Source organism: Dermochelys coriacea, chromosome 7 (assembly GCF_009764565.3).
Source record: "Dermochelys coriacea isolate rDerCor1 chromosome 7, rDerCor1.pri.v4, whole genome shotgun sequence".
In the NCBI taxonomy this organism is placed as follows: Eukaryota; Metazoa; Chordata; order Testudines; family Dermochelyidae; genus Dermochelys; species Dermochelys coriacea.
This window is the reverse complement of record NC_050074.1, coordinates 102678747-102706649: the sequence shown is the minus strand read 5'-3', so window position 1 is coordinate 102706649 and position 27903 is coordinate 102678747. Positions and strand designations below refer to the sequence as shown.

At 40.0% G+C, this 27903-nt stretch overlaps 1 protein-coding gene and 1 long non-coding RNA gene across 4 annotated transcripts in view; one reads left to right on the top strand and one right to left on the bottom strand.

The window, feature by feature from the left end:
* Positions 1 to 5376, bottom strand: part of LOC119858691 — a 71229-nt gene extending 65853 nt beyond the window's left edge. For all 3 annotated transcript variants that reach the window (XR_005293986.2, XR_005293988.2, XR_005293989.2), the window contains exon 1: positions 4767 to 5376. This is a non-coding gene — a long non-coding RNA (uncharacterized LOC119858691). The remainder of the gene's footprint in view (positions 1 to 4766) is intronic.
* Positions 5377 to 5443: 67 nt separating this feature from the next.
* The window catches only part of MKI67 (marker of proliferation Ki-67), a 36862-nt gene continuing 14402 nt past the window's right edge, over positions 5444 to 27903 (top strand). Inside the window, exons 1-12 of the mRNA XM_043519348.1 lie at positions 5444 to 5562; positions 8940 to 9052; positions 11586 to 11667; positions 11753 to 11868; positions 13338 to 13407; positions 14991 to 15060; positions 16810 to 17058; positions 17833 to 18744; positions 19095 to 19342; positions 19994 to 20486; positions 22945 to 23057; positions 26936 to 27107. Of these exons, the coding sequence (XP_043375283.1) occupies positions 8961 to 9052; positions 11586 to 11667; positions 11753 to 11868; positions 13338 to 13407; positions 14991 to 15060; positions 16810 to 17058; positions 17833 to 18744; positions 19095 to 19342; positions 19994 to 20486; positions 22945 to 23057; positions 26936 to 27107 (2617 nt within the window). The 5' untranslated portion in view covers positions 5444 to 5562; positions 8940 to 8960. The remainder of the gene's footprint in view (positions 5563 to 8939; positions 9053 to 11585; positions 11668 to 11752; positions 11869 to 13337; positions 13408 to 14990; positions 15061 to 16809; positions 17059 to 17832; positions 18745 to 19094; positions 19343 to 19993; positions 20487 to 22944; positions 23058 to 26935; positions 27108 to 27903) is intronic.

The following is a 27903-nucleotide window of genomic DNA, read 5'->3' as shown; positions in this document are numbered from 1 at the left end:
AGCACTGTTCCAGTCATTTCTTCCACCTCCTGCAGTGTACCACACTGCACTTGCCTGACTGTCTGGGCCTCAGTCTCAACACCAGAAAGTCAACTTTAGCTCCCACTCAAAAAATAGAGTTCATTGGGGCCCTGTTTGATTCCATGACGTTGAGAACATTCCTGCCGACCGATCGCTTCCAGGCAATTCAACATCTCTGGCTCAGTCTGCAATCCACGACAGTCCAGGTGTATTTACCTGCGTTTTTCCCTAAGCTGCATTCATCCCCTAAGGAAGAGCACTTCCATATTTTGGATGTCAGGCAATGTCTAGGTTTTCATCTGGGTAGTACTGAAGCATTTAGTTTTTCTCTGTGCCTGTTTGTGTCGTATGCGGATGACATGAAGGGGCAAGCGGTTTCTGCACAGGCTATCTCTAGATGGATAATATTCTTTATCAAGACTGCATATGAGACAGCTTCGGCTATGTCTCCTGAGCAAATGTGAACTCAGAGGAAAGCACAAGCAACGTCGATAGCATTCCCCAGTGACATTTGCAGGGCAGTCATGTGGTCGTCCATACATACATTTATGGACCATTATGCTAATTCCGCATCTTCCAGAGAGGACCCAGGCTTGGGAATAGCAGTTCTGAAATCCTTATTTCAACAGACTCCTAGCTCCACTCCCCTGCCCCCCGGATGGGGTATGGCTTGTGAGTAACTTAAGTGGAATACACATCTGCATCTCCTCAAAGAAGAAGAAACTGCTATTTACTGTAACTGTGATTCTTCGAGATGTGATGCAGACGAGTATTCCATGACCCACCCTCCACCCCCTCTGCATTGGAGTCTCCTCTCATAGTTTTGGTGAAAAGGAACTGAGGGTGGGGGGCGGGTCAGGGCAGCACTACCTCATATAGCCAGGGAATGGGCCACAGCCACAAGACAGAAGCGCTGTCCCTCTCTGGGTTCTGCTAGCAAGACTCTCTGACTGCGGTGCACTGGGCACACGCACACACACACACCCCTAAGTGGAATATACATCTGCATCACATTTTGAAGAACCACAGTTACAGCAAGTAACCATTTCTATATAAAGCTATATTAAAATCACAATTCTGTTTGAACATTTTTACCTACTATTGTTACAAGTACCCTGTGAAATTCCTTTAACTGAAATTATAAAAAATAGAAAATAAGTTTATAATCTGTTTACTTTGTGCACTTGATGCTTTGGTCCCAAAGTCCTTTGCTAAATCAGGACCTTATTACATAATCAGTTTCACTGCTTCCCACCATATAGTTAGATAAGTCCTGGTCCTAGAACTCAGACCAGGCACAAAGGTGCACTGAGGACCATTCGTGTGACTGACACTTGTGTCAGGATGAAACTAGCACAGTGTCACTTGCTGCAGCATGGCCTTATTGGAAACGCTAGGGCTTGCTATGGGCAGGACAGCACAGCTGGATCCAGAGCGCTGAGGAAAAGCATCACCATTCCTTGGAACTGAGCACACATAACCTGCCCCCCTTCCTGCTTATGGCATGAGGAGATTGTGGGGGGTCTGGCAGTCACTATCAAACAGCAATGCTAGCCAAACAGCCCATCTGTGGCCAGCCTCAGGGCCCTGCTGAACAGCTGATCCCTGGCCAACCCCAGGGCCACAGAACCACTGTAGCTGGTGGGAGCTTGAGCCTCTCCCCTGCCCCCCAGATACACCCTACTTTTTTCCATGGGTGCTTGAGCTCTGCAGCACCCACGGGGTCGGCACCTATGCAGAATTGGTCTTTCAGTTTCCCTTTGAGTATATGGGTCCATTTAAAAAAAAAAAACAGGAAAATGATCCACAAATATTGGTAGGGAGATTCAAGGGTTGCCTTTGCACATTAAACTATTTTTAACTAAATTTTTGAAAGACGACCATTTCCCTTTAAATTTTATATAGCTAGCTTTGCCTGTTTGTACTTTGCTAATTGAGCCTCTCATGGACACCAGCAAGTCCAAAGGAACCAAAGGATGCTGTAGAATAAAGGTGATAATTGATTAACTCTGATATTGCAATGTCTAGGACTCTTGACATGGCCTAGATAAATATCTACTGTAGCTCTATACCTCACAGATGCGATTTATTAAGTCAAAATGGCCAAAAAATTTGATCAACAGCGATGACTGAACCTAGTGATGTTCTAAACAAAAAACTCTCAGAGATACTGGTAGCTTTGATTGCTTCACACTGACTCAAACATTCTAGGCTTCAGAGTGATAATCATGGAATCTTATTATATAATCTTTAGGAGTGCTGAATCAAAAACAGCAGAGTAATTAATTAACACATTTATACTTGTTCAAAACATCAGTAGAAAAGAGACCTGTGTTCCTAAATCGTAAGTCATTTAGGTGCAAACTAGCCATTACCTTCAGCCCCCAACTAAACCTCTCCAACGCATCATCAAGGATCTACAACCTATCCTGAAGGACGACCCATCACTCTCTGATCTTGGGAGACAGGCCCGTCCTTGCTTACAGACAGCCCCCCAACCTGAAGCAAATACTCACCAGCAACCACACACCAGAACCACTAACCCAGGAACCTATCCTTGCAACAAAGCCTGTTGCCAATTCTGTCCACATATCTATTCAGGGGACACCATCATAGGGCCTAATCACATCAGCCACACTATCAGAGGCTCATTCATCTGCGCATCTACCAATGTGATATATGCCATCATGTGCCAGCAATGCCCCTCTGCCATCCATGTACATTGGTCAAACTGGACAGTCTCTACGTAAAAGAATAAATGGACACAAGTCAGACATTATTATAACATTCAAAAGCCAGTTGGAGAACATTTCAGTCTCTCCAGTCACTCGATTACAGACCTGAGGGTGGCTATTCTTCAACAAAAAAACTTCAAAAACAGACTCCCAACGAGAGACTGTTGAATTGGAATTAATTTGCAAACTGGATACAATTAACTTAGGCTTGAATAGAGACTGGGAGTGGATGGATCATTACACAAAGTAAAACTATTTCCCCATGCTATTCCCCCACCCGCCACTGTTCTTCAGACGTTCTTGTCAACTGCTGGAAATGGCCCACCTTGATTATCACCACAAAAGGTTTTCTTCCTCCGCCCCCCTTCCTGCTGGTAATAGCTCATCTTAAGTGATCACTCTTCTTACAGTGTGTATGGTAATACCCATTGTTTCATGTTCTCTGTGTTTGTATATAAGTCTCCCCACTGTATTTTCCACTGAATGCATCCATTGAAGCGAGCTGTAGCTCACGAAAGCTTATGCTCAAATAAATTTGTTAGTCTCTAAGGTGCCACAAGTCCTCCTTTTCTTTTTGTGAATACAGACTAACACAGATGCTACTCTGAAACCTGCAGGTCAAAGTTTGTGCTCCTTAAGCCCTTTTGAAAATTCCACCCTCAGCACCTATCAGAATCCCTCCAGGTTAGGACAATGGAGGAGCAGGAGGTGAGAAATGCCTTCATACTGAGCAGAACTGTAGGGCCTACTCCAGCCAACAGGATAACAGATACCTTTTGGGCAGTAGTGGATTCTCCTGTTCTCCTCCCTCCCCTAGTTCATTCATGACCTGCCATCTCCATTCCTTACACAACACACAGGGACTCCAGATGAGCTCTACTCAGCACAAGACATGCACCCTATGGATAGTTTCCTCAAGATGGGGTTCATACGTATTACATTGTATCACATTGATGAACCTCTGAAGGAGAGTGAAATTGATATGGCTGGTGGGGAAGGTTAGAGACCCGCATTTTATATCTCTGAACAATGGTACAGATGTAAGTTAGAAGGTGAACTAAATATAATAGTTAAATATAAAAGTTAAAAATATAGTCTTAGCTGAACTGGATTTAACTTCACAAACTACTTGAAAGCCATTTTCTTAAAACATAAAAATATACATCATTTAAAGAGTACTCTCGGAAGAGCTGGGATTAAGAAGCTTTCCACTCTGAAAATAATATTTCAGCTGCATGGAGCTCTCAAGACCACCCTCTTGTCCTTGGTATATTTCCAAAATGGAGCGTGCCACTCTAACAGAAGTGAGTATAGGTTTTAAAAATATACTAAATTTTCCTCTCATTCAACTGACTGGCTTTACTACATGTTTTAACAGAATGGTGTTCTGAAAGTCTTCTGAAATTCATTCAACATTTACTGTTCTGAGTTTTGAATCTCTGGGTTTAAAATCATGGCTGTGTCAATTTGCATGGTATTTTGTCACTAATACAGGCATAGCGGTCACTTGACACACATACCTTAAAAAGAACGCCACATTAAACCAAAAACATACAAGGTAAAACCTACACTTCAAAATCATGTAGAACATGCACAAAAATCAGTCATGCAAATTAACGCACAGAAACAATTTTATATATATATATAAAAAAGCTTACTAGAATGTGAACTTGCTAAACCATATAAACCATTAGAAAAAAATATGGGCCCCAATCTGATGTGCATATATGCATCTGCATGGACCCCCCCCCCCCCCTTTATTTCCTGGTTTGTCCCAAGCAGGTCTCTTTTAGCAGTAAAATGTCAATGCTATAATATCATTTATCAGAAGGGTGGCCCTGTTAGTCTGGAACTGTAAAAACAGATCATGCTCCAATCCATCTGTTAGTCTATAAGGTGCCACAAGACTCTTTGCCGCTTTTGTAATAACATTTGTTACGCCTCACTTTCTCAGGGCTGAGACAAACAGACTAGGCCAGGCTTTGTCACCCTGGCAGAACAGGTGGTTACCTAGGGCAGAGTAAAGGCCAGTCCTTTCCAGCACCAGCGAGGAGTAAACCAGTTGAGCGTCACATGCTCCACTTCACCCGGTCAGAGGCAACCCAGGCCCTGGGGGCTATGGTCTGAAGGTCTCTCAGCCCTAGGAAAGGGAAGCGGGGCACATATACCAGAGTCTCCCACGGCGGCCAGCAGCAGGAGCTACTCCCAACGTCCTTCGCTCTCAGTCAGGCGAAAAGGAGTGAACTTCAGCAGGGCGCGTGAGGTCCAGGAGCAGGAGGTGGGCATAAGCAGGACAGGCGGCAGGGAGCGGGCTGCTGGGGCGTGGCGGTGAAGTCTGGGAAGTTAACAGCGATGGGAGGGCTCCGGGGCGCGTGCGGGACAGCGGGAGGCTCCCTCTGGTGAGGGTCTGGCGGGAGCAGCGCTCAGATTTAGCGGAGAAGATGCAGACGTACGAAAGCATTTCCCGGGCAGCGTTTGAAGGGGGGGGGGGGTGGAGCGCGCGCGCGCTAAGCTGCCGCCATTCCATGCCCTGTTTCCTACGGTCCGTCCCCCCCCCTTGTCGGCTGCCAGTTTGAATCTTAAACAGCCCCAGCGCTTCCCATTGGGCCCCCTTGGAGATCACGTGATTCCGCATCTACCACTCAGACCGTTTCGCGCGCCTTTTCGAATTGGAGTTTTCATCGGCAGGTCCTGTATCCTTCCTCCTCACTCGCGCAGGAGGGAGGGGAAACAAATAGTCCCGGAAGGATGTCTGTCCCAGCGGTCGACATTTCTGCAGCTCCAGAAGGGTGATTTCTGTCAGCAGGTGAGTGAGGGAAGCAGGCAAGTATTGTGGGGGCTGCTGGGTTTGTTTTATGTGGTGATTGGTGAAGGGTTGCGAAGGGCGGAGTGAGGCGGCCTCGGTACCGGCTCCGGCCGGCGGGAGTGCGGGGCGCGGCGAGTGAGTAGGTGACCGGAGCTAAGAGTCTGTGCGCGCGCGGAGACGCTCCGGCAGCGCGGCGAAGGGAGCGGGCTGGCGGGGGCTGAATGTGGCCCTGCTGGCGAGATCTGGATGAACGGACCGTGAGGGGCAATCGGACAGGTAGGAGCCGTTCTCTTTCGCACCCCGCGTTTGAAGGGGGTGCTGTAAGTGTGGTGCTCGCCGTGGTAGGTCGTTGGGGGCGGTAATCCCCACCCCGTGTCTGTGTAGTGTGGGGCGCCGGGGTGTTGGGAAGCGGAACGAAAGAGTTTTTTCTTGGTTGTGGCTGGGAATGGTAGAGGGAGCCCGAGGGGGAACGTGGGGCGGGAGGGGGGGGGGGAAGCGGCGAGGCTGAACTGTGTTGATTTTGGGGAGGGGGGACTGAGGGGCGAGGTTGGGCTGTGTTGATTTTGGGGAGGGGGGACGAGATGGGGTGGGGGGAGGTTCCCAGTGGCGAGCATGGATGAGTTGTGGAGTTTTCAGGGGAGAGGGTCCAACTGCTTTAAATAGCTCGGGGCATGTGTGTATCGTAGCTTTTTGGTAGGTGGCTCAGGTCATGATTATTATTGTAACTGTCAGAGTCTCCTCACCTTGACATTGGCAGTCTCATTTCAAGCAGAGCCCATGCTGATTTGTCATTTTCTCTAGAGGTTCTCCTCCAACTGGTTCTATAAATGTCTCGGTGTGGTTGACATATAATCCCTCCTCTCTGTGTCTTGTTTTTAAACTACTGTACATAGGCGCATCAGGCTGTCCCCTAAAATCCTCTGAAAGTATTTCTTGGCAAATGATGAACTAGTTTAGAAACCTGTACAGATGGTGTGGCATTTTATTTTATGCTTGCATTTGGCCTGAATCCTCAAGTCGGGGGACAATTAGGATAAGAAAAGTGTTTAAATAGTCTCATTTAAATTCATACAGCACAAAAATGAAGATTCTGTTAAAGGGACACTATCAAATTTGGCACAATATTTGGAAATTTTAAAAGAAATCTTAGATAAAATGAGATCAATAGGAATTCATGTTTACAAAAAAATAAGAAAGATGAGTACTTTTACAGAGTCCATTCCTTGTTTTCAATTCTAATACTGCAGTTTTGTGCTGGTGCATGAATCTAAAATTGAAATGGATCAAAACCAACTGAAACTACCTGTTCTCTTGTCCTTGTGAGGAGAGATATACGAAAAGTGTGAAAAGTAAATGGTCTTATACATTTCTTTCAATTTAAATAATGTAAGGTTGTTTTTGTAACATAGGGATGCTTGATTTTTTTTTAAATTAATGCATTTATCCTTTAAGTAGTATGCCACAATAATGTGAAATTAAAAAAAACCCAAAATCTGCTTTGAAGAGGGTTTTCTGCTCCTATCTTTTCAGCATCAGAGAAACTGGCCCTACATAGGGGAACAGTGAAAGTAAATTCAGTAAATAGAAAATGTGGTTGTCAAGTTATTCCTTAATTATATGTTTACCTGCAAATTTTAACCAGAATGTCCTGCAAATTTTAATGCTCAAAACTGTATTACAACTAGTCTCAAATTAGGCAGTCATTCTTTCCCAAATGATTGAGATTTGGAGGAGCTGTTTTTGTAATATACACAACTTTACACAGGCACAGTCAATTTAAAAAGTCATGCATTTATTTGAAAATTTGTTCACTATTGTAACATCTTACATTTATATAACTGAGAGAAATGGAAGAAAAGAATTGTATTTTTCGGTTTTCATTTGTTTTTTTTCTTTTCTGTGCATATGACAGCATTTTGTCATACGTGTGCATTCAAATTATTTCCTTTTTTGTATAGTCATTTCCCCCTGTTTGAATGAGACTCACACAGCATTAGAGAGGGGAAAACATTTCGGCACATAGGAAAGCTGATAATCATAAAAACATTAAGAATAGTTCGGAGCAGATTTTGTACCTGAAAGAACTTTCAAGTCGCATTCATTTATATCAATATAGTTTATATTGTGCCCTTTTAAAGCATTCAGTTATGGAAATGTTGTGATACTTAGACACCAAAAATATGTAAACATAGAAAAGTAATTCTTTGCATCAACCTGATAGAGTTACTCATGGGGGGAATTCTGCACTAAAAAAATATGTGCACAATATTTTAAAATTCTGCATGTTTTGTCAAAAACACAGTGTAACAATACCAGTTTCAATTATTATTGTAACTTATTTCAAAATAACTGTTAGCAACTATGTCTGTAACAATATAGACAACAAAAAAGATTCAGGAAATGTTTTTGACAAATAGATTTCTTCTGAGGCATATTAATACACAACTCTGAATAATAATTCATGTAAACTACCATGCAGAAATGTATTTCCCACACCCCTCAGAAGCAGTGCAAAGGCCTGGGAGAGTCAGGTGTAAAAGAGGAGCTGAGGGAAGAGGAAAGTAATTGCTGAGGAAAAGCCTAGGTGTGAACTTGGAGGGTTGTTGGGTTTGGGTGGGAAAAGTATGGAACAGGGTTTTTTGTGGGTATGGGGAGGGATTATTAGGGAGCTTCCCCCGTGCAGACCCTGTCTGACACCCAGCCTGTCTCATTCAGTCAGGCACATGTGTCTCTGTACTGCTCTATCCCTATCCTTGCACCCCCACTTAGCCACCCCCTAATCCCCCCATCTCCATGTATCCCTGCATCCCTCCTCTCCCGGTCCCCATGTGGCCCTGCACTCCCACTCCCATTCAGCTCCTGCCCCAGTCTGTCCCCCTTTCTAGGCCTTCTGAACCCCAGTCTGTGACCCCCCTCCCCCCAAACAACCCAATAACACCTGCCTCCTGGCCTGACCCTACGGGCAGGATGCTGTGAGGCAGGCACCCTCTTTCTCTTCCCCATCCCCAACTAGGGCTGCTCCCGGCTGGGAATGGCTGCTTTCTGTTCTGGCACCACAGCGGCCCCTTGTGAGTGAAAAGAGTATCTGCAGAATCTTTCCATCAGAATGTGTTTTCTGTTGGGGGAAACATAATTCTGCATGGCCCATGAATTCTGCGCGTGTGCCTTTCTGTGAACATATTCAGAGTTTCACCTTCTGTTATTAGGTATCATTTAACAGTTCCCACGAACCCTTGTGTGTGAAAAAACGTTGGGATCCTTCTGCATGTAAATTGTGGAGAATTTGTCTTTTGAACATAATTTATATAACCAAGGTACCTATGTTCATAAATATGTAGAGCTTAATTTGGGATAGTAAATTTGACATTCCGTTACAGGTAAGACTTCCAGTTTCAAAGATGCCACTCTTTGGGAAAATTGTTGTTATTAAACGGAATGGGACTGATGGAATCCATTTTCCACTCACTGCAAGTTCTTGTTTATTTGGAAGGTAAGAATTGGTAAAGTTAGAAATTATTTATATACATCAAGAGAACATGTTATTAACATTTTCTTAGTGTTATATTTTTTTTTTATTTTATAAGCTTTGCTGTTTAATATAGATAAATGTTTGAATATTTGCAAGTGGTGGGGAATGTTTAATGGAGGGAAAAAAGCTCAAGCTAGTTCCCAGGATAAATAGTTGAATGTCCACCCTCTGACTGCACAACATAGCTGCTTGTCTAGAAGATGCAGGGAGCTTGTGGGGAAGAGAACTCCCAACTGGATTCACGCTTGGCCAGCAGGGGACAGAGGCCTAATAAGAGGGAGGAGGTCACTAAAGGAAAGAACCAAGGCTGAGCTGGGACTAGAGGTAAAAGTCAGAAGAGGTCTTTTGCTGCCATTGGGGATACAGACTGAGTCAGTACATTGTGGTACACTGTACCGGCCCATCTCTTGAACTCCTGTTTTGCTCTTCTGAATCTATGCTTTCATTTAAAAAACAAACAGACATGAAGAGTAACTCTATAGTTATGGTTTCAAAAGAAAACTAAAAAGTGTCAGAGTGAAACTGGTGAAGAGATATCTGCATGAGTCTGCAGAGAGCATGAAATAGCTCTGAGAGGTGTGTACAGCATCATTTCTGTTAAGTGTGTTAACAATTTAATGTCAGCATTAACTATTTCATTCCTCATGTAAGAAAGGAGAGGGAAAATTGTAGATTTATGCAATTTGCTGAGATCAACAGTCTGATTTTTGGTGCTCCAAGTGACTTTAGGGATATTTCTTTTACTGCCAACCAAAAAAAAAAAAAAAAAATCAAATCAAGCCCAAGGAGTCTAACCCAAACCCATGGGCAGATGCAAGCCTCACCAAAAAGGAGCCAAGCTCAAGGAGCTCTGAGAACATGTATGATCATATTTTGAACATCTGTAAAATATACTTTGAGTGGCATCTTATTTGGACTACTCTCTTGTGTGGAAATGGTATTCCACTGAATATCTGGCAAGCTGCTCAGGCAGGAAGGGGCAGGTTGAGAAGTCAGCATGCTGATGTGTGATGTTTGTTACTAAGTGTGAACAGAAGTTGAGCTGCCCTTAGAACTAATAACACAAATTTTCTTAAAAGTTGATAAATTGTTTTATAAGGTATATGAATTGTTTGAATGTTACTCAAAGAAAAGGTGAAACGAACATAGGTTTGTGTATTTGAATATTAGAGCACCAAACAAATATTAAAATTTGAGTTTTGAATACAAACACTTTTTATTTTATACTGGAAGGGGTAATTGATATAGTAGACAGGGTACAGCTAACTGGATCCTGGGCTCTGAAACCCTCCCCCTTTCATGGCCCTGATTGTCTACACTGCAATTTTATATCCCCAAAAGCCTGTGTCAGCTGACTCGGGCCAGCTGCTGCTGGGCAGTGGGATTTTTTTACTGCAGTGTAAACGTACACTAAATGCCGTATCTGGGAGCCTTATATAAGACCCCAGTCCTGCAGTCAAATCCACTATAGGACTCCTCTGTTCACATGGACCCCATTGGTTTCAGTGGGGCTGTTCATGTGTCTACACTGATTCAATTCTAAGATGGGGGACTGCAATTTTAAAGTTTCCTAATATTTAGTTTCTACCAAATATACATAGGTAAATCTGTCATAACTCCAAACTCAATCTGGGATCTGAAAGTTAAGTTGTGTTCTTTCTGTTGTGCATATGAGCAGCCAGAAAGATTTTGTAGGCCTAAGTTTGCCTCTGACTTCAAATTTGGCCATGCGACTGGAATTTAGTAAACAATTCTGATGATATGAGTCAGAATAGATAAATGCATTTCTTACTTGCAATCCTTAGATTTCATGTTTCTTTCTCTGCTTCCTCTGTTTTTTTCTGTCCTTTTAAATTTCAGGACTGGTTCTTTGACTGCTTTAGACATTAGCACCAAAAGCTAACACAATACTCTAAAAGTACCTAAGCAGTTTTTCCAGTGCTTTCCTTTTCTCTTGTATTGCATCCAGGATGCAAATCCTGTAGTCTGAAAAGAATACTCTGATAATGTAGGGATATGTGTGGATAAATACATAACAGAATATCATTCACTAAAGCTGTTAAGTTAGAGTAAATATCTGATTGAAAAGTAACATTTGTGGGAGAGAGAAATCTTCTATAACTTAGTTATTTTGTCTTTGATTTTTGGGAAACTTTCCACTGTTGCTAGCAATAGCGGCACTGCAACAGTGCTTGTGCAGTAGTGAAAGATTTTTCAAAATTGTCTTTGTACGTTCAGCTGGTGGACATATCTAGCTAATTCTTAGTTTAAGAAGCTGTAAATATTAATAGTGTATATTTAGTTTAAAATTTGCTTTAGGTTTTCTCAGTGCTTGTGCTGACTTTAAATATTTTTATATTGCATTTTCAAACAGCATCATAACATTTTTGCAGATATTAAATGATCACATGCTCAGAAGCAAATTCTCTAAAATAAAGTTTTTCTGTTCTCTTAATTACTTGCTTAAAACTAAATTTGTGCTTTTCAACCAAAGGAAAACGGAGTGCGATATCCGCATACAGCTGCCTCAAGTCTCAAAAGAACATTGTAAAATTGAAGTCAATGAGAACAAGGAGGTAAGTTTTTTGTTTTTAATTGTATTGTATTCCATCACTGCATTTCTTCAGGTTACTGAACTAGCTATTTTTGTTTCATTTGTAGGCAATCTTGATTAATTTAAGTACTGTGAATCCAACGCAATTGAATGGTAACAGTTTTCAGCAACCTGCACATCTGAAGCATGGAGATGTGTTCACTATTGTTGATCGTTCTTTCAGGTCAGTAGCAATGAAGGAGGCAAGCAACTATGGCACTGATTCTGCAGTGAAATCTGAAAAAAGCACACGCTTGCATCTCCAAGGAGCTCTATTGATTTCAGTGGTGCTCCCTAAGGACATGGGGTCTACCTATCCACATCTAATTGTGGGATCAGAGACAAAGAGGTTTAATCTGAGGTTTACACATTTTCTTCTTACTCCCTAAAATAAATTTTAATGTAATTTCATGCTTCATATTTCCTTGAAGAGTTTCTGCATAGTATGATCAGAAAGCTGAGCTGTTAAAGCATTATTTCACTTTTAAACTATTTACTAATAAGCTATTTATGACAGTATTGTCTTGATATCCTAGTGTGACTTTCTCCTAAGGTTAGATGTGTTGTATTAATTCAGATGGAATATCTGGGCTAAAGGTTAAAAGGTGTTGTAATGCAGTCACTGTCCAACATTAAACAGAGTTAAACAGAGTTTGGTATAGAGACAACAGCCTGGTTAGTACCATGGCAAACACCATTAAAAATCGTTTTAACCTTTTATTAAGATAAAGAAATGAAGGGAAAAAAAGTTGAAACACTTTGAAATGTAGACTACTAAATAAGGCTTTCATTTTAAAAACATCCCTTTTTCCCTTTAGCTGGAGAGAAATTTTAGCAGGAAAATCCCCCTTGTTTGACATCTCAAACTTAAATTGTAATAATTGTCCTTTGAGGGGAAAAAGTTAGTTGAGAGCTGTTGCTGCTTTTGTTAAAGTCCAGTTGTGTTTCATCTCAGGTGGTGGTTGGAATTTGACGAGCTGGCAGAGGTGGTGATATCATCTGGTTCCCTCTCTCTGGCCTGGTCTGATCAGGACATCTCTCAGGATCAGAATGATGAAGGCTTAGGGTCCCAGGAGATGGCAGGGGTGGCAACCATGATACAAGCTTGCTCAACTAGTGAAATTTTTCCCAAAAATTTCTTTCTTTAAAGGACCCCAAAAGGTAGTGGGGGGGGGGGGGGTGTCGAATAGCTCTTCCTGCATTATTTTGTCCAACAATTAGGCCTAGTTTCTGATGTACCAATTTTGGTTCACATTTCTCATCAAGAAAACAATGTTGATCTTAACACGGTCCTTGAGTTATATCAGTAGGCCTTTTTGTTTGGATTAATTCAGTCGGTCTCCTTTTTATGCCTTTTCCCATGAACAATTGTTCTTATAGATTATTGTGATATCTTATGAACTTTCACATACCTTTTACAGTTGAGCTCACAATTAGGGTAGATTTGTAGGCTCAATTATTATAACAGACTTTTGGAGGAAAAATTCAAAACTATGCCTTGGTGCAATTTATAACCAGTTAAATAATGGTATTATTGCTGGAAGGGGACAATTACTATAAAGTTTATGTAAGGGTTTGTGTAAGTTTTACAGTTAGCCATCATAAATGTAACATAAGCAAAGAGGTTGTTTTCTTCTATTAAATTTTTTGCAGGTTTGAATATCTGCCTCAATCAACGCCAAGAAAGAGACTTTCTAGAACTCCAAAAAATGAAACTCTACAGGTAATTTTAAGGCCACTGATTACATTTGCTGAACATATGCATGGTGTCATCTGTCATGTCATATTAGTATTTGTTCGGTGATTTATCTTCCCCTTCCTATTAGCTTGGCATCACACACTAATCCAGTGATTGAAGCTGTGAAGAAACTCTTGAGAAATATTGTTTTCTTACTATTTACTAATTCATATTGGCTTATGTCAGTTTTCAGCAATGTAAATATTTAACTATAATATTCTAAACTGTTACCAGCAGAACTAAAGATTATTTTTAGAAACAGTTTGGCTGTTTTAAGAGAGGATGGGTACAGGGGTATTGAGACATTTGAGATCCTTGTACCTTAATTTTTACATTTTAAGAATTACAGGAGTAAATCATAGCTGTACGTCCCTGCGTCAAAGTATTTCTAATGTCCTGCTTCCAATATAATCTTACTCTGAATAGCAGTAATGAGTAATGCAGTGTTGTTAATGACGTGTCTCTTGATCTTCCTGGCCAATGACAACCTAAAGGAGTTAAGTTAGCAAAACTGGGAAGCTTGTCCTCAAGACTGTAAGGAGCCTCTTTTAGAAAATAAACTGTGATTGTTATTCCATGTGCCCATTACATTAAAGTAATGTTGAAGTTTCTCTAAAGATTGATCAAAGCATAAAATTTTATCTTCATGACTAGCAGGTTTTGTTAACCTTTTCTTTTACAGTCTTTTGCCCATATTATCAATATGCTTGTTGAAATGAGTATCTTGTAGGGATATTGTTAATCAGCTGATTGTCATGAACATTGAAACACTTAGGTAGGCTGCAATTCTTATATTTAAACTAATAGCTGAAAGCTCATATTGTCACATGGGTGAGGTACATGGGCCAAGTAATCCATCATCTGTGTAGTGTCCTGCATACAACTAATAATATAGTTGCATGCAAATTAGCTGTGGAATAAGGGTGGTGATTGTTACCTCTGATATCACAATGATCTAGTACTTTAGCATGGGATAAGTAGATGCCCACTGTAGCTGAAAGCTGTGCACAGATGTAATTCATAAAGTCAAAATTACTGAGAACTTAAAACTGGATTGTAATAGACCACAAATGCCAGTGATGATTGAACCCAATATTCTAAACAAAGAACTCTCAATCATACTTGTAGTTGTTTCCGGTGCTTCACGCTGGCTCAGACATTCTAGGTTTTATGGTTACAATCCTGGCCTCTTATATCGATGAGCAGGCTGTCCTGAAGTGTAATAAGCATATCATCTCAGTTTTGTTCAATCATCAGAATTTAGCTGTAATGCATGCTCAGGCTACAGATTCTTTTGGAATTAATGACTATTCCAAAAATAAGAAACTATAAAACTGTCTTCAAGAGCCTCAGATGTCTTACTCAAGTAGTAACCTGTGTGACCAACTTCAAATACTCTACAATTTCATATAATGCATGTATTTAAATTTTTGTAAGCCTGACGCTCAATTAAAATTTGTCTTGGTTATGAAGAGTTTCCAAATTCTGTAATCTTCTGAAAATGTAGAATAGAAAAATGTATTTGTGATAAAATATGTTGCGTTATCATACACTGTACAAATTTACAGGTTCTTCATGTTCAGCAGGTGGAAGAAGTGGAATTACAGAACCCAGCATCTAAAAGTCCTCATATCTCTGGTTGGTAGTTGTTTCATGTAGTTTGCTTTCTTCAATATTATATAGTCACGTTTTATTCTTAGCATGCAAAAAGAAGATGGGAAAATGTCAAAAGATTCCTTTTACAAGTCAACCTGTTACCTCAGTTGAACTTTTATTTTAATGTTACCTAATAGATTTTGCAGACCAAATTCTGCCTTTTTGTGGCATTAAATAAGTATAGTTGAGGACAAAATTAACCACTGCAATTAAAAATTTCACTAATTCAGTTGATGTCTGAGGTACAAAAGAATTATTCTCCACACAAATGTTATATCTGCTCTTGAGTGCTAATAGGAAGAGAACATTTAAAAAAAAGAATTATAAAGTTACAACTTTTGGATGCACCCAGAAAACAGATCCATCAATTCCAAAGATGCCATTTATAGTTGCTTTTTGGAGTAGAACTGCACATTTTAGCCTACAAGTCTGTGTGTACTCTAGGCTTTTTCTTAAATTCTCTGCCACAAGTGCAGCTCCACTAGTATAATGCAAATGCAGAGGTACTGTGGGTTTTCTACCTTAGTATTTAACCCTGAGCAAATGTAGAGAATACGATTCAAAATCTGTGCTAGCATTGCTACCTTTTCTTACCAGCAGTAGATCTGCAGTAGATGGAGAAATGGAGGCTTTGTCTATACTAGGACCAGTTGACTGATGTACTCAGTCAGTGGGAAGTCTCCATTCATCCACACAGATTTGCTAAAATGGGTTTTTCAGAGAGGGTCAATCAATGCAAGTTATCCCAATACCAAGTAGGAGTAAGTCTCAACTGGTGTTAGTACAATAGATTAAGTACCTAATACTGTCACCACAAAAAGGTCTTCCCACTTCTGACCCATAATGCAATAATGTCTCCTGAAGCGTCCTGTCTCTTCATAACACCACCTGTTTTCATAGTCCACAGCCTACGGATCATCTTGTCCACAATCTGCCTACCCCATACTAATAATGCTATACTACATTCTGCATGGAGCTCAGTTTGAGCTATTTTCATTGCAAAATGTGCTTTTTTTCTCCCCACAAAAAAAGATTTTATAGAGAAGCTGTTATATACTTCAGCATGGTCCTTTAAGAGATCCTGGACCATCATTTTTTCTGTGGAGTGAGGAACTTGTCCAATCACAGCAGGGAAGTCCAGCATTTGTCAGCAGCCATCCAAGCTGGCCTCAAGCAATGCTGAGACAAGGGGAAGGACCCCAGTGGCGGTTGCCACAATCATGCGTCACAGAATCAATGTAGATGCCAGGCAAAACTGGTTAATTTACCATGGTAGTTCTGTATCAGTTTAAACAAATTTATTTGGAGTTTTAACAATCAGATTCATCCAACTGATTTAAAATTAGTATCCATTCACCTATCTAATCTATACAAAACCCTAAAAGGCCTGTGTGAACCATAGTGATGCAGTCATTGATTCTGCAGATAGTGCAGACAATATTTCTGAGGTATGACCTAAGTCTAAATACAATTTAAATATCAGCATAAACAATTTAACTACTGATGAATGTATTAGAAAAATTCAAATAAGATTGTGAACAGAGCTTGACTAGTGGCTAAAACTTTAGTGTTGATATTTCATCTCAGCATAACCCTGATCGGTGTTGCTGCTTCTTTATTCAAAAGTGCAAATCTTGTCCAGGGAGAAAAATCTGTTTTTCTACCCATTTAATAAGTCCTCCAGTTTTAAAATATATATATAGGTTCTTTTTACCCTTTATTACTATCTAGATAAAATCATAGAATGTGAAGGCCAAAATTTTGGTGAAAATGACAAGCAAAGCACCAAGGAAGATATTTCCAGAGTTGTACCAGCCAAACAACATGCAACACCTAAATCAACATACAGAACAGCTAAATCTAACAGAAGAGAAAACGAGATGTCTCCTTTTAGCAAACTTTATGAATTGTTGAAAAATGAGATTGATGAGAAAACACAGATAGATGGCAACGAAGAGATACCTATGCCACGACAAGCAGGTGATTCTTCTTTTTTTTTTTTTAAAAAAAAAAAGTGATTTAATGTTGATGGCCACTGTAGGAGTTATTATTTATGGAGGACATTAGAACACTAATTTAACCATATATTCCTTTATTAATTCCAAAGCCAAATTGAATTTATACAATTGCTCTAAACGTGCCTACAAAGCCTAAATAATAAGCAATTTACTATATCCAAAAAGTAACAAAACATTCATAAGCATTTGATCAAATGGGCTAAATCCAGGGGTGCCGAGACTCATATTTGTCAGCTCCAACATTATCAGGCATGTATTAGCAGGGTTTACTTTTTTTATACTCTTTAACAAACAAGTCATGTCATTCCCAATTACAGACTTAAGCTAAACACTAATTTGAGACAGTTTGCCTTTATTTCCAATCTTAATCTAGATGAGATTTACAACCTCCCTTCCCTCCCTCCCAGGTCTTTCCTCCCTCTCTCTTCTCCTCCTTCTTGCTGACCAATGGTTTTTCCTTTGTATCATGGGCCCTAATTTGAGATAACACTGGTATGTGGGATAGAAGGTCCATGTTGGCTCTTGTTTAAAATGATCTGCAGAGGACTTCTTTTTAGAAACATACCCTTTTTTCATTCGTTATTCTTTTAACCAGACATCCTCCCTACTTCATTCCTTCTGGCATTATATAAACTCATTACTTTCAAAGCCTCTCTTTTACTTGCTAGTTAGGGCCTTTCTTTACAATATATTTCTTTAACCAAATGTAAAGTAACTTATGTTATTTATTCTACAGAGACTAATGCCCAGCAAATTTCATTATTGATATTTCCATCTGGTCAAGAGACCCAAACTAAGGAAAAAGAGGCAATCATTGGTGAAGATATTGAACAATCTAAAGTTAAAGAACAAGAAATACACAGTGTGGAACTTAATCAGATTTCTACTGAAGGAAATAGTTCTAAGAAGTCCAATGAAATAAGTTCTGCAAATTCAGGTGAACCATGGACTGAACAAGATCCATCATTAGGAGTTAAAGCAACAGAACTTTCAAATGAAATTCAAAAGAAAGATGTAGTGTGCAGTAGAGTTGGTGGGAATGAATCTTGTATTTTGGGGAAAAGTAATAAATATTCAAAGCAAAAGAGAAATAGTAAACAGCTTACACCAAGAAAATCCTTAAATGCAGAAGAAGTGCTAAAAGAAATTCATGATGAGACTTACTCTGTTAGCATAACTAAGGAGAGAAATTCTGAAACTGTTGAATTTTCTCCTGGGTATAGTAATTCCAAAAGCCCCAAAGGGAGTGTTAGACAAGGTAAAAAATTTTCAAATAAAAGTCCATCATCAGAATTATTAACTCCGGAAAGTTTAACACCGAAAGATGCATCTTCTGCTAGCTGTGAACATCACTCTGGAGCGCGAAGGGGAAGACGAATGAGCTCTGGAAAGATGGCTGAAGAAACATTGGAGAGAGATTCATCTCAAGAACCTGACAAGAATGTAGATACTAAAGGTAGTGAAGTTAAAGAAAAGCTGACCACAGAGAACTACCAACAGAAATTAGAGGTGGAAGATGCTAATATTGTACTGGGTCCTCACAGATTATCAAAAAGAAGGTGCTCTGAAAGTGTTGCACTTCTGAGAGATGGTGAAGTTACATCAAAAATAAATATTTCTAGCCTACCTACTGAAGACAAAAAGTCAGGTAAATACTTTGTATGGTTAGGAGCTATATTTTAAAATTTATTTGGGAGAGACTATCATGTTTTAAGTAAGTGAAGAAATGTTTTTTTTGCTGCATCTCTATCCTTAACTATTGTATATGTAATTATGGCTAACCATAATTAATACATTGAAATTGTTTGAGAAATGTGAATGTAACTACATCTGCTGAATTAATTGTGCAAAAGCTAAGTTATAAGGATTTGTGCTCATTCAGTGTGGCTTGAAATGTGCTTCAGACTTTAAAATGAGTAAAAATTAATTTCTAATTTATATGCTGTAACGTTTTTTGACTCTTCATATAAAAAGAAATTTTTCAATTGTAATTTTTAGAAGGTGAGACAAAGAGGTTACCTCAAAAGCGGAAAAGTGGAGAACTTGAGTTATTACAGCAGCCTTTTGGAAAAAGAAAAAGAGTGTCCTTTGGTGGTCATCTCAGTCCTGAACTTTTTGATAAAAGTCTGCCACCCAATTCACCACTTAGAAGAGGTGCAATTCCAGCAAGGTTAAGCTTACCATTTGGAAATTCACCTCGTGCAGTTCTGAAGAAGGGCCAGGGATTCAAACGTCTTGTAATCAAGGTAAACTTTAAAGATGAAAATTTAAACATTACCAAGGAAACAGAATAGAAATTTTAAGTGTGAAAATTACAAAAAAGCATACATGAGGAAATGTAGATACTGTACCTTCAGCTTTAGATAGTATTTAAATACTGCTATTTCCAGTGTAGCCAGCTCTTCAGTATTTTTGAACTCCCATGTTTGAAGGCCAGCTCAGTGTCTTATTTGAGATTGTATTTTTACTATAAATTACATATTAACTGGAATTGACGTTTATTGGGAAACTATCATAATTTGGACTGAAAATTGACTAAAGGAATAAAATGCTTGAAGCTACAAAATAAATTGTAGCCTGAAAATGTTTATCCATTGCTTCCACCAATCTGTGAATTAAGTTTAGTAAAAGATATGTATCAAACTTAAACAACTTTTTAAAATTGTAATTTTAACCTACATTCCGGTAATAAATAATTTACTTCAGTTCTCATTTTAACCTTTTTACAGCTGTTTTGAAATGAAAATGTTAAACATTTTTAATTTCCAAGTTTTATTTTAAATGAGTAAAATTAAGCTTCTGATCAGTTAATTTGATACGTTGAGCATATGCTTTTCAGAATTAGGTGAGAATTTGTATTTCTACTTTGTGAGAGAGCTTTTTTTTAATCCTATCAGGATCTTTCAGAGCATTTGCAGAGACAAAAACCACCACAAAAAAACTTGCCCGCCAGAAGGTCCCCGGCTGCCTCGCCGCCCGCCAGAAGGTCCCCGGCTGCCTCGCCACCCGCCAGAAGGTCCCCGGCTGCCTCGCCGCCCGCCCTTGAAAAAGTGTCACCTAAGCTCACTGCAAACTCCCCATCAAATACACCATACACAAAAGGATGTTTCTCTATTTCTCATATTAGCACACCATCTCCTACTTCAAAGGAGCAGGGTATTGCTGCAACAGAAGTTAAGGAAAGTGAGAGAGATTTTACTGGAGTCAAGACACCTGAATCTTTTCATGTTAACCAGGAACATCGGATGTCTGTGCCAACTACACCTAAACAATTAATAAGGCGTAGTATAAGATTTTCTGCGAAGAGAACTCCCATGAAGAGGAGGAGTGATGCTGTGGAAACAATTCATTCTAAAAGAAGAAGTGGTGCTTCTAAAGCCAATTTGCTAGGTTTGTTTAAGTAGATTTTGGAGACTATTAGTGCTTCTTTAAAAACTGAACAAAAGCCACTAATTCATGCATATGCATGATGATATTCTTTAATTACATAATCACATACTATATTTTCTACATGACCCCTACTAGGGATATAAACAGTTAACCGGTAAGCATTAGGCTAACCAGTTAACCAAAGTTTATTGTTAATACTGGCGGCCCCATGTTGGACCCCAGCTACACCGCACCAGCCAGCGGGAGCCCAGCCCTGGCTGTGCCAGACCCCCCCAGCTACCTCAGTTAACCAAAATAATTTTAATCGTTTAACCATTAACTTTTTTAACCAATATTTACATTCCTAACCCCTACCTTTTTCAGTGCACAGGATGAATTTTATCCTCATCATTCAGTATGTGATTTTGTGTGTTGTTTTCTGTACATCCAAACCTTGCACTGAATATAGCTTTGAAGCGTTTAAGGCTGGAAAGGACCATTAGATTATCTAGTTTGCCCTCCTGTATATAACAGGCCATTACATTTTTCCCAGTTATCTCTGGATTAAGCTCAATAACTTGTTTGACTAAAGCATAACTTCCAGAAAGGCATCCAGATTTGATTCAAAGACCTCAAGAGTAGGAGAAACCACCACTTTCTTTGGTAGTTTATTCCAATGGTTAATAACCCTCACTAGTAAAAATTTGTGTCTTAAATTTGTCTGGCTTCAGCTTCTAGTCACTGGTGGCTCTTATGCATTTCTCTCCTGGATGAGAGCCCTTTAGTATCTGGTATTTTCTCCTAATGAAAGGTACTTATGCACTATAATCAAGTAATCTCTCAAGTTTTTTTTTTTTTTAAATTAACTAAATGTATTGAGCTCTTTGAGTCTCTCACTGTAAGGTTTTTTCTCCAGTCCTCAAATAATTGTGTTTTTTTGTGTCTACTCTCGAATTTAAGATTCTTTGTAAAATGTGGACACTGGAACTGTATGCAGTATTCTAGTACCTGTATCATCAGAGGTAAAAATCACCTCATTACTCCCCTGCATTGTGTTAGCCTTAGAATAGAATCCATTTCACCAAGGTGACATTCAGTTGTCTTTTAACCACAAGAACATCCTTTCTGTTCCTGCAGTCCCCCTGCTTGGGTCACTACACTTTCAACTTCTGCAACAAATGAGGCAGGTGTCCTGCATCATTCCATGCATAGGATGAATGGTGCTCAGGGAGTTAGTCAGTTGTCTACAGGAGTCCTTTGTGGGGTGGGGGAAGAGAGGGAAATGGATATGAACATGTAATTAATAACTATCATAATACATATACCAAATGGACTGAATTAAGAGTGCATGGATAATCGTATGTCTGGCAGTTCCCAACTTTTTATTGCTTGATTTTGTAATCTAATAATTCTTTAGAAATAGTTTTAAATGTAATTTCATCGCTTCTAAAAATGCAAACTGAAAAGATAAATTCCATCTTTTGGAATCATATTCCCCTTCCAGTTTATGTTAATGGAGTTGCAACCAGGCTCATGAGGTTGCAGTGCCACTCACTCAGATTTGGCCTACCCGGAGTCTTGTCGTCATGATGCTGGGACCCCAGAGGTTGCAGTGCCTGGAGCAGCTCACCTAGCCCAAACAACCCTGTGGGACAGGAGCTGCAATTTTGGTGACCCAATTTTGGGTCTCGACCCATAGGTTGATAAACCCTGCTGTAGATCTTTCTGCTCTTATCCTTACTGGTCTTCTCCCTCTGCTCCTATCCTTGTATCTTGTTCCATTCCCACTTCGCTCCTGTCTGTCCCTAACTTTTCTGTTCCCTTTCTGCATATCATCTCTAGAGGAGCAATTGTAGAATATTTTGTTCAGTCCTGGTCAGGAGCATGCTCAGTGTGGCTGGCACAGGGCTTGATGGAGACAGCCATATCCAGTGTAGATGAATTCTTTGGTTAATTTTGTTGCCTACCTCTAATAAACCTCTGAGCATGTGCCAATAGCAATTATCAGAAGCCTATAATTCTGCCAAAATCAGGTGGATTTTCACAAGAACCGGCAGCTGACACCTCAGATCTCTGCCAAATTTCAAGTCCTTGCTCCAAACCATAGAGACTAGAGTTTGTCTGTGGAATAAGCTTAAAAATGTAAGAGGTCTATTTTTCCCTGACCTTGTTCTTGGAAATGGCTTAACTGCTTTTACTGAAACGTATCTCTCAGCGTGAGGCATACGTGTCATAAAAGAAACCATGCAAATGGTTAAAGTTTTGCAAAGATATAAGCAACTGAAAAATAGGGCCTTATAATGGAAAGTGTTATGAAACCTCAACTCTAATTGGTACTGGCACCTCCACCTGTAATTACCAATCTCCTGAGCAAAATTCCATAGCAAATGTAATTTAAATATGGGAATTATAAGGAAATAACTCTGCACTGCTGTGTGCACACTTGAGAGCTGTTTTCATTTTTTTTTTTTCATTCCAGTTGCAAAATCTTGGGCAGAAGTGGTGAAGTTGGGTGTTGCAAAACCACAAGTAAAAGCTGTTAAAAAATGTGTTCTCAAAGGAAAATCAGCCAAGAAGTTAAAATCACCCAAGGTATTTTTATTTAAAATAAACTGTACTATTTTCTGAATGCATAGCCTCATCGGTTTTTAATACATTGTTAGTAGCTAGGTGCGTTTCTAAACCTTCCTTGTCTGCCAAATAGCCTTTGAGCACAGATATACATTTCCTGGATGACTCAATGTGCTAGATTCCAAATATTCTTTCTTGATTAGTAAAAGAACAGAGTCAAATTTGCACCATTTTTCATTGTATTGATATATTAAATACAGGATTTAATTGAAACTAAAGAATGTGCACCTTTAAAATATTTTGATATCCACAGTGAGATAGTATTGTTCAGCAGAACTAATGTAAGAGACAAGGTTATCCGTGATCTCAAACTCATTTATAATGTGAACCATTTCTGAAGGTAAAGGTCTTGTGGATCATCTTCCTTCACAGACCCAATTTTCCTGTATCAACAAACTGAAAATGTAGGACTTCAAAGTTATTAGTACAATAAAACCTTAGGTGTTCATTGCTCTAACTTGTCTAAGGTTCTTTGGAATTTAGTCCTGTGTTTGCTACTTCTCTGGTATAACTGTTGTTTATTTGATATGAATTCATCTCTAATCAAATTTGCTGATATGAAGTAACCACATGTAGTGAAGGGGGAGATGCTTTGTTTATTAAAAGTCCATTGGAAACGCAAATGTTTCTGGACCGATATACAGCTCTTATCACAATTAACTTGTATTACAAAGCAATTTCTGTTAAAATGTGCCTTAATAAAAAAAAAAGCACTGTTGCTTCTGTTTTTCTGCCCATTCAGTTGTACAAAGACTAGAATATATTGTTTTCTGCTGTATTTTAAGGACTTGATCTTTCCTCAGTTTAAACAAAGTGTTTGGTTTACCCACCTTTCAAGATAAAACTTCCCTTCATTTTCTTCTTACAGTGGTACAGGACAACAGTGTGGTATTCCTGTTCTTGTCCTTCTTCCTTAGTTGGTATTAATATAATACTTTAGTTTGTATTCATCCAGCAGACATCAGCTATCATTGAGGGGGGGTATATTGGAAGGGTAATTAAGCCACTGCAGTGTGTTGAATAGATAATCAATTTTACTTTTATTAGTAAAATTGAAACTGTGAATTTCTAATAAATTTTAATTTTGTCATAATATTTACAAAATTTTCCTTCAGTTAAGTAGAGTAGTTGTGTTAGTGTTCTGCAGTAGCATGTGGTAAACAGTTTGATTCCCAGAATTTGTTTTTTTGTGCCCACAGAAACGGGGAGCCTTTGTCTAAATATGGGTTGTTGGGCTATCAGCAGAAAGGAAGGTTGTCACAACTGCAGGGCCAGGAGGGGAAAAAGAGGAAGGCAGCTTAATTTGTGTTCTGTAAGAAATTGATTATAACAAGCAGTAGAAAATGTTGATTTATTCAGAACTTTGAGTTTTTAAATTGTTGTATGGAGAGTTTGCTAGAAGTTGATTACCTTTAGTACATAGGCATTGCTCTTTGACCTATTTCTAGCCAAATTTTACTTTTGAAGTCTCCATTAAATGTTTTTCCCATTCTGGGTGCCAAAACATCGATAGAGTAAGTTTTTTCCTCTTCCTCCTGTGAAGAAGTCCTGAGCCTGTATTTGTGGGTCCAGCGCTTCTGGGCAGTTTCAGTGGTCTCAGAAACTCGATAAGGCCCCAGTGTGACCTCCCTTTCTCAATATAGCAGCAAGAGTCACAGCCTATTGAGTTACTTTCATCACCAGCCAGTATGGGAGATGGGAAGGGGGAATACCCCAGCCTCTGTTGCTCCGTAGAGCTCAGTAGGCGTAGTTCAGCCTCCTGTCTGGACCGAGTCCTGCTTCCCTTCTCCAGGGGATCTCTGTAGATTGTGTGCGTTTGGGGCAGGGGAGACCCTGCCCTCTACTCCGGGTTCCAGCCCAGGGACCCTGATGGTAGCAGCTGTTGGAGGCTTTCCCTTCACCACTGATACTGCTTTGATTCCCTAGGCCACACCCCTTTTCCTAGCTTCACCCTTACCTCAGGATTTAGTAGTGCTTCCTCTCATCCAGCTCCTTTCACCTCAGCCTCCTAGAGGGTACTTGAAGGAGAGCTTTTAAACAGTATAAGTGGGGCCTTGATTAGTTCCAGCTGTCTCCATTAGCCTAACGGCCTTCACTGGTTAACTAGCATCAGCTGTCTTAATTGGCCTGGAATAGCCTTTTGGCTATCCAGGGAACAAAGGCCGGCTCATTCTGAAGGCTGATATACCTGCCTTCCAGCATTCTTCTGGTCTGAATCTATCACACTCCCCATTTCCCAAACTTAACACATGATGAGAAATATAAGAAACAATTATAGCAGAAAAATGAAAATAGAGTTACAAAAATTTGTTTTAATCTTAAAAAGCTTTGTGATAGGGAATGAGCCAAATACGCATTTTATACTGCTCTGACTAGAGTGGAATGATTTAAATCAATGGAATTGAAATCAGCAAGCAGGAAACATTTATTTCAATAATTTATTTTAATCTTTATTTGTATTTCTTAATTACTTTCCTAAAGAATGGGGTTTTTTTCCGTTGCTTTGTAACCAATAAAACATGTTGACTTGCAATTAGATGTAGCCTTTACACCAGTGGTTCTCAACATATTATACATTGTGGGATGCATATATGGCCTAGAATGTGTAACCTGGCAGGACAGAGGCAGCTGGGACCCTGAACCCCGGGCCCCTGCCCTGCGGGCTGCTGCCCCGGCCAGTTGCCACCACCCTGGAACCCTGTCCCCTGCCATGCGGCTGCCCGACCCCAGGACACCTGCCATGCGGGGCGGGCTGGTGTCCCCTGGTTCCCACAGGGCCAGCTGCTGCCCCAGATCCCTGGACCTCCACCACATGGGGCAAGCCAGCCGCACATCCCAGTCCCCTGCTGCGTGTCTACCCAGGCCCATGCGGCCCAACAGCTGTCCTGGACCTTGGAGACTGCGGGGCCCTGTGGGAGCCCTACACCCTACCCCCCCACCACCCCTGTGCTAGGTGGCGGAGCAGCCCAGACCCCTCCCCCTCCCGGGCAGCTGGGACCCCGGGACCCCGGACATACCCGCAGCCGTTAGCACACGGGGCCGCAGTTGTGTGCTAATTGGGCCGCATGAGAGCCATGAGTTGAGAACTGCTGCTTTACACTGTATTTCAAGAATACTTGTGATATGTCAAGCTCTACTTGGATGGAAATTCAATTAAAAATGCACAAAACCCGTATTTTAAAATTGTTTTTAGAAGTTCAGTATAACTACCTTTAACGTGCTGGAATACATAAGAAAAGAGTTTTGTAAAAACATGTTTTGCATTTAAAACTAACTGGTAAATTATTATCTAGAGTTAGTGAACTGAACTGATTGATTCTGGTCATTGTGTGCTTCAAGATCACCCACTCACACCAAGTTTTTATTCATAGCTTGGAAGAGGAAAACAAGTTTTCCTGCTTTTTTCATCTCCCAATTGGTTTCTTAGCTTTGCATGAACTATTCGTTGAACTGAAGTGAAGAAAACATTCTCTCTCTGTCTGCAGAAGAGACAACTGCTATCAAGAGCTGGTTTAGTACATCAACAAACTCTGGTTCTAGGTTTATTTTGAAAAATAAACCCGAATTTCATTTAATTAAAAAAGCCAACTTAAACTAAAAATCCATTTTTTAAAAAAATGCACACTGGTTCTGACTTTGGTCTGATCTGTGAACAAATGTACACTGATTTAACTAAAATCAATTTTTAAATGTAAACCAGTCTAAGGTTTGCACCAGTTCAACTAAAAAGACTTAAAACTTTCAGTAACACGGGTACAGGTTTGTGTGTGGATCTTACGCTGTTCTGGTCATTACAATAAATTCTCATTTATTGAGCAACTCTGTTTTTCTTTCTACAGACTCCAGCAAGAAAAGTAAAGGGTCATTTTAGTACAGGTCATGCAGATTCTCCAGCTACCATAGTGATAGGAAAAGCTCATACCACCACAGTGAAGCTGGTTGGACAGGCCCCTAGAGTGGTGAAGAATTGTGCTTTGAAACAAAACATGGATATAAATGAAAGCTTCACAGGTAATTTGCACACTTTTTTAAATTAAGCCACATAATTTTTGCCTTATTTCACTTCATGCTGATTGATAAAAGCAGTTTCTACTTAATACAGTCTATTGTGTAACTTGGAACATGTTAATCTCCTTTACATAGTAGAAAATACTTTTATGTACTGTGGGAACCATAACTTCAATTTTTTTTGGCCTTGAGTTTAAAATCTCAACTTGAACCTTGTATTAGGAGGGTTTGTATTTAATTTCAACTTCTTAAAAATGAGCAAACTTTGTCAAGTTCATCGCTGTCTATGTCACTACCTTCTAGGTCCCTCCATTGTTTTCCCCCTCTTCTGCAGCATCAAATACAAACTTCCTGTTCTAACCTTCAAAGCTGAACACAGTTAAGCTCTGCAGTATCTCTCCTTAACCCAAGGTTGATTGCTCTCTTAACTCCACCAATGATGCTAAAGTCTCCGTTGCCTGGTTTTTTACTTTCTTTACACTAGTGCCTTTATGCTTTCTCCCATACTGCACTTGAACATGGGGAATACTGCCAGTCAAATCTGTAAAACTACCACTTTCTCTTAAGTGTCTTAAATCTCACCTATATTGTAATGAGTAAGGCTACATTTTAGTCACGGGTATTTTTAGTAAAAGTCATCACAGGTCACTGGCAGTAAACAAAAATTCATGGCCAGTGACCTGCCCATGATTTGTGCTAAATAACCCTGACTAAATCTTGGGTGCTCTGGGGTAGCAGGTGGTAGTGCGTGGCCCAGGACCCCTGCTGATGCTGCTGGGGGGGGGGGGTAGTCTGGGAC